Source organism: Uranotaenia lowii, chromosome 2 (assembly GCF_029784155.1).
Source record: "Uranotaenia lowii strain MFRU-FL chromosome 2, ASM2978415v1, whole genome shotgun sequence".
NCBI lineage: Eukaryota > Metazoa > Arthropoda > Insecta > Diptera > Culicidae > Uranotaenia > Uranotaenia lowii.
The window spans coordinates 290,516,004-290,522,606 of record NC_073692.1 but is presented as its reverse complement, the minus strand read 5'-3'; the positions used below and the strand labels follow the sequence as shown (position 1 = coordinate 290,522,606).

The following is a 6,603-nucleotide window of genomic DNA, read 5'->3' as shown; positions in this document are numbered from 1 at the left end:
TATTAATAATAGAAAAAAAAATCAAGAAAAGCTCATAAAACTTCCGTAAAGCTCCATACATTTTTTCAGTCAGTAGAATAAGAAATTCCTACTGCATAGTAGGAATAAATGTCGTCTGTCGTCGTATAAAATGTCGTCTGAAGTCAGGTTTATAGAAATGATAGAATATGATATGATAGAAAGTCCGCCATATTTGTATATTTTAAAATGATTTTGCTCCTGCGCGGGCTTAAAGCGAGAAAATCATCGTCATGTTCTCCCTGCAATCCGCAGTGCATCCAGATGGCTGAAAATCAGATTGGAATTGAGTTATACTGACCAATGAGAGAACTGGAAAATACTGCCGTTGTCAACGACTTGAAGGCTATGAAAGCAAAGTCTTGCGCTTGCTTGTTACTTGCATTTATGCAATAAATTATGTTTCCCATTTGAGGCCCTTGGGGCCCAAAGGCCCCAAAGGGGTATAACCCAGACAACCAGAAGTCGTATTTTATTTTACAGATTATATCGTATAGAATGTTATTTAAACTCATTTTCGTATATCTGCACCTACAATGTGCGGCTCATGCATATTATTTATCGTATTTAAATGCATTGCATGATTTTATTTCGACGAGAAGAGAGACTCGTAATTATGTACATATGAACTCGACCTTTGTGTACGAGAAATAAAAAATCCTTGAAACGACCATTTTACGACGATAAGCCGTGATTGACAGATTTTGTCGTGCTTTGCATAAAATAATTCGAAATTAAGATTTTTTTCAATATAAAATACTATTAATATTATCATAACAACCAGGTGTTAGATCTTAGCAGAAAGTACATTTTTGTATCAAACAAGATTACTTAAATGAGAGATTATACTTTAAAAAGGAAAAAAAAACATATAATGTCGGATGAGTGGTACCTACAGTCGGTTAGTTCAGCGATGCAAAAGTACTAAAAGTTCTTCCCAGAGTGTTCACATTGAGCGCGAAACATTTCTACCTGTAATGCAGGCAAGCTTGCGAATTTTGATTTTTTTTGCCCGAGTCGAGTTTTTCTTTGACTCCATCCTTATGCTGCCTGAGTTGGGTAGCGAATCCGCTCAAGCTAACCCGGACAGAGCCGAGTCAAATAAAATCACCACTCAAGATCAAGATCAACTCCCTACTCAACCGAGTGGTGAGTTTAGCAGACTCGCAAGGACCTTGAGTCTGATGGGAAAAAAATCCGTAGAGTAAAAATAAAATCCGCTCACAGGTAGGCTGATTTTAAATCCTTGAGTCGGGAAGAGTCTCTTGGTTTTGACTCGCTTGAGTATTTTATTTTGACTCGCTTGAGTATTTTTGTTTTGACTCCGATTCTTTTCGGCTAGCTTGATTTTTTTTAGATTTTGACTCAAGGTTTTTCTGGCTTGCTGGAGTCGTTTTATTTTGACCGGCCTGAGTCGTTTTTTTCTACTCGCTTGAGGCGTATGGAGTTTGGATTCTAGCTCGGCTCGTCGTTCGTGCACTGGTAGAGATGATAGATTCCTTTACCTGTATTATACAGGCTGTATATACCGGGACAAGCGTCGGGTGTCTGGTTTGAACCAAATTTGTTCGCTGATTGTAATGCGCTATATAAATTACAAGAGAGTTTTTAATTTCTATCTGTAAACTATCTGTAACTTATTAAGAAACTGTTTTGAAAAATGACGGCATAAGCCAATTAAGTTTGTAATCATACAAGAAACAATACGTTAATGCAATTATTTATTATGGTCCATTTTCAAATTTTCAAAACTACTGAACATTTTCATTGATCATTGAGAAACTGCGCTTTGAAATTCTAAAACTGTAATTTAAAATAAAGAATGCTCTTTCAAAAATTCTAAATTTGACACTTTTAATACAAATTTATTACAATTTTATAATTGATATTAAAATTTTTGAAATTCGTAACTCGGGGTTGAAATTGAGTGCAAAATTAGACATTTCAGATATTAGCAGATTTCAGAAATCAAAATTATAAATTAAAAACATAACATTTGAAAATAAACATTAAAAATTCCATATAAAAAATTTGGAATTCATAGTTTAAAATGAAAAATCTGAAATTTTAAATTCAAAATCCGATTTAAAAATCAATTTTAAAAATTTAGAATTCAAGATTGCCAATTCTAAATCCAATTCCAAATTCCAATTTCACAATTCAATAAACAAAATACAAAACAATTCAAAATTCTTAATTTAAAGTTTAAATTTTGAATTCAAAATTCCAAATTTTTAATTCTTAATTCATAACGCTCGACTAAAATTTCCAAATGAAAAATTCTAGATCAAAAATTTAAAATTTACAATTCAATGATAAATTCTGAGTTATTATTGGCGAAACCGTGAATTTGATGAAACTAAAATTTAAAGTGGAAAAAAGTATTTTTATTGTCACTAATCAATAATTTATAATATTTTCAGTGGTTAAAAAGGTTTTGTATCAATAAAATTTGATCATAAGATGTAATGTAAGATTACTAAACATTAAGGATCGATTTCAGTTCAAATTATTCATCTCTTTAGCAATTTTAAGATTTTTTCTTGAAATAAAAACATGTTGAATATCAATTTTATAGTCTACATCTAATTAAAGTGAATTATTAAGTTTTTATGGAAATTATCGTCGTTATCACTTATGTCAATTTTGAAAAAGAGTTCAAGGAAAAATGCATCAAAAAAATTTCTTCTGCAAATTTCAATTTTTATTATTTTAATCTTCAAACCTTTGATTAACTAAAAAGTTTACTTTGTCGAAAAACATTTTGAAATTTGCTTAACTTAGACTTTTAAAGTGTGTTTCTCGAAATCGTTTATGGACAGATAATCCTTTGTTTTTCATTTGAATTTGAAAAAAATTAAGGTCCTGGAAATGGTTTCTGAACGATTTCTTAAAAAGCGTGATAAAATCAAAACAATGACCGTGAAAAAATAGAGCGTGAATTTGGCGAGTATTGATGAAATCGAACAGTGATAAAATCGAAAAACTAGAACTGTAATTATTGAATTTGGAATATGTTACTTTGAATTTTCAATAAAGATTTTCTATAGTAAATTTCGTATTTAAAAAAAAAGAATTATGGATGTTAAATATAAAATTTTGAATATAAAATTTTGAATGTGAAATTTAAATTATTGAATTTTGAAAGTTTTGAACTTAAATACTTAAATTTGAATTTTGAATTTCTAAATTTGGATTTTGAATTTTAAAATTAGGGTTTTTCATTTTAAATTTTGAATTTTAAAAATAGAATTTTGAATTTTGAAAATAAAATTTTGAATTTCGAATGATTAACAGCGAAGAAATTTGGTTCAAACCAGACACCCGACGCTTGTCCCGGTATATACAGCCTGTATAATACAGGTAAAGGAATCCATCATCTCTACCAGTGCACGAACGACGAGCCGAGCTAGAATCCAAACTCCATACGCCTCAAGCGAGTAGAAAAAACGACTCAGGCCGGTCAAAATAAAACGACTCCAGCAAGCCAGAAAAACCTTGAGTCAAAATCTAAAAAAAATCAAGCTAGCCGAAAAGAATCGGAGTCAAAACAAAAATACTCAAGCGAGTCAAAAAAAATACTCAAGCGAGTCAAAATAAAATACTCAAGCGAGTCAAAACCAAGAGACTCTTCCCGACTCAAGGATTTAAAATCAGCCTACCTGTGAGCGGATTTTATTTTTACTCTACGGATTTTTTTCCCATCAGACTCAAGGTCCTTGCTAGTCTGCTCAACTCACCACCGAAGAAAAAATCACATGTGCTGTGCTGAACAGATTTTCTACACGGAAAAATTGAGTTAATCATAAAATGTATTGCAATTACAGGTTCTAAATAACTTAGTGGTTGTTGTTCAAAATTTGTGTTTTCCCCATTCAATTCTGAGTAGTTTTGGGTTGACAGTATACAGATGTGAACTAAAACATGATTATTCAACTCTGTATAAAAAGTTTGCTGTTGTTGGAAAGCTTTGGACAGGGGTGTCGAAGCGAAAAAAAGAAAAAAAAATCCAACATTTTCATTTTCATTCTTCATTTTTTACTTTACTTTTGCAGAATGTATCGTTTCTTTTCCTTTAAACTTCGTAAAGTGGTGAGTATAGATGTAAGAATTTCGATTAACTTCAAACTTCAATATTTTTGTTGTTGTTATCTAATTTCAGACTGACTTGGCGGAAGAAAAATCTGTTCGATGAACATCAGGAAACAATTGAGGGGATACGAGTTATGGTTATCCCGTTCTACTTGGGTTGTCACGATGCGCCGACTGCTTCCGTTGATTGGGTAAGAATTATTAAATTAAATCAACAATAATTCAATAATGATTCTGTTACGTTTTCAGTATCGCATCAGAGAAGAATACCAGTCATGATAAAGGAACAAAGCAAATCACAGGGGGTAGACAAAAAGGAGAACAACAAAGATTAATCCGGTATTTCCTATTTCAACTCGGAGGAGTACGATTAGAAAAACCGTTCACAAGAACAGCAGCAGAAAACAGCATCCGAATCCGGTTACAGAAGAAGCCTATAGGACCGGCAATGAGGCGGATGTTAATCGAAATTTCAAGCAAAAGGTATAGACACTTGAAGTTTGTGATTTTACTTTCTCAGATTCTCCCTATTTTTTTTTACTTCAGCACAGGCGACTGAAGGTGCGGAAAAGTGCCGAGGAAGGATCTGCTCCGGACATCGTCTTCGGTGGATGTGCATCGAACAGTTCTTCCGACCGAGAACAAGAAGTCGATCCCTCTACGAAAGCAAAAAAAAATGTGAGTACATATTAGTAAAACGCACAAGCCCATAGAATGCATCGGGTATCTTAAAAAGATTTTCTTCCTCTTTACTTTTGCTTCAAAATTAAACTGAAATGCTATCCTATTTGTCAATCTTTTTTTTTTAATTACGTTTGAATCAATACCCACTTTTTTAGTTTTAGTCAAAACACCCTACAAATTGCCGTGTCGATTGGCTTAACTTATTGTTCAATTGTTCAAAAATGTATCTCAAAACTTAGCAGAATTATTTTTATTTTTAGTCTGACAAAACTCAAAATTCCAATATGACAAAATTTTACTTAATATTTTAAATACCTTAAGATTTTTAAATTTTCGTTGAAATTCCAATTTAGAATAAGAGCTGAAATAGTTTAGATTCAGAATTATAACTATATTTAAAAAAATCAATTTTTTGTAGAGTTAATTGTATATACAGTGCAAACTGTTTATTGTGCTATAACTAAATAATAAAATTTATTTTTTTTCAGATTTTACATCCCGTCCTGGCATATGAATTGGGCAACATTGCCATGAAGAAGTACCACATGATGGAAGTTTCAAGTTGAGCCATGAGTTTGCCGCCAAAATAAAAAAAAAACTTTATTCCGACACAAAGATGATCGATTTCATATTAAATTGACAATAAAGATTCAGTTGCTAGGTAAAAAATAATTTTTGTCGTTTTTTGAGAAATTGCATTAATTTTCACTTTTTTTGAAGATATCTTGAAATTGCATGGGCATCCCCATGTCAAAATATACAGAATTGACTAACTGGCTGAAAGCTTTCCAATGTGTAAAAGCTTTTTGCTCACGCTCTGTGTAAAGCGCCCAAACATAAAACTAAGTGGAGACACTTTTCTCGAATCTGTATGGATTTTTATACAGAACAGAGTAACTTTGTTTACCGTGTAGTCATCTAATTTGACTCTACTCACCACTTGAGCGATTTTTTTTTGGAGCGAGTATGCGGTGCTTGGTGAGTAAGGTTCAAAAAGGAATCTTGATTTTATTTTACTCTCGCTCAGCCTGGGGTGGATTTTTTTTCTGTTCCGCCTCACACACACGTTCGTATGAGCCGATTTTTACTCGTTGAGTTGATTTTTTGCAAGCTTGAATGCAGGCCGATACTGTATCCAATATCTTACCTATCGATGAAAATAAAAATTCACAGGAAATTTACGATAGGGATCAGGAATCCTCCGAAAACTGTAAGATACTGTTGTTATACGCCTATATGCTTAAGTTACAGTCTTATTTTTTTAGCTGGCAGCACAAGACTAGTTGATAAAACTCGAAACTGGTCTTCCGAATTCCATATTACCCACGCTGCTTTGAACTCCCTTGTAGGAATTCTGAACTCTGACTTACATCTCAATCTTCTGAGCGATGCCCGCACCATTTTGAGGACGCCCAGAAATCTGAGCATAATCAGTATGGGGAATGGTGGAAAGTATTGAGAGCTGCCTGGGCGGCCGAAGAGCCGAGCCAGGCACAGCACGGACCCAATGACGTCCAGCAATGTTGACGGATGCTGGTAATGCGGCCATATGTGTTCAAGTCCTAGAAAGGTCAGCACGGGTAGATGGATGCTGACAAGGCGGCGCGATGGAGTTAACTATAGAACGGCCAGCACTAGTTGGCGGGCGCTAGCAAGGCGGCGGGATGGTTTTCTAAGCAAATATCGGGGTCCTGGATGTTCGAACGCTTTTCACGATTGGTGGCGTTTGCAGGATTATGTGGCTTCGTCGAGATCTTCCATCAAAATGAAGCGGATCTTGCCTGCGGTCTTTGACCCCGATCTCAGGTC

The 6,603-nt window shown here is 33.8% G+C and overlaps 1 protein-coding gene across 1 annotated transcript; it reads left to right on the top strand.

Moving 5' to 3' along the window:
* The first annotated feature begins 4,208 nt into the window (after nucleotides 1–4,208).
* On the top strand, nucleotides 4,209–5,360 carry LOC129742774 (uncharacterized). Its single transcript, XM_055734716.1, has 4 exons — nucleotides 4,209–4,301; nucleotides 4,360–4,593; nucleotides 4,662–4,788; nucleotides 5,283–5,360. The coding sequence occupies exons 1-4, from the start codon at nucleotides 4,210–4,212 to the stop codon at nucleotides 5,358–5,360; spliced, it is 531 nt and encodes a 176-aa protein (XP_055590691.1). The 5' UTR covers nucleotide 4,209.
* The last annotated feature ends 1,243 nt before the right edge of the window (nucleotides 5,361–6,603 follow it).

What these genes read in the sequence shown, in the direction of transcription:
- LOC129742774 (XM_055734716.1), top strand. Translation starts at nt 4,210, where the DNA reads ATGAACATCAGGAAACAATTGAGGGGATACGAGTTATGGTTATCCCGT. An exon ending in CGACTGCTTCCGTTGATTGG is followed by an intron (nt 4,302 to 4,359) that starts GTAAGAATTATT and finishes TTACGTTTTCAG; the next exon opens with TATCGCATCAGAGAAGAATA. An exon ending in ATCGAAATTTCAAGCAAAAG is followed by an intron (nt 4,594 to 4,661) that starts GTATAGACACTT and finishes ACTTCAGCACAG; the next exon opens with GCGACTGAAGGTGCGGAAAA.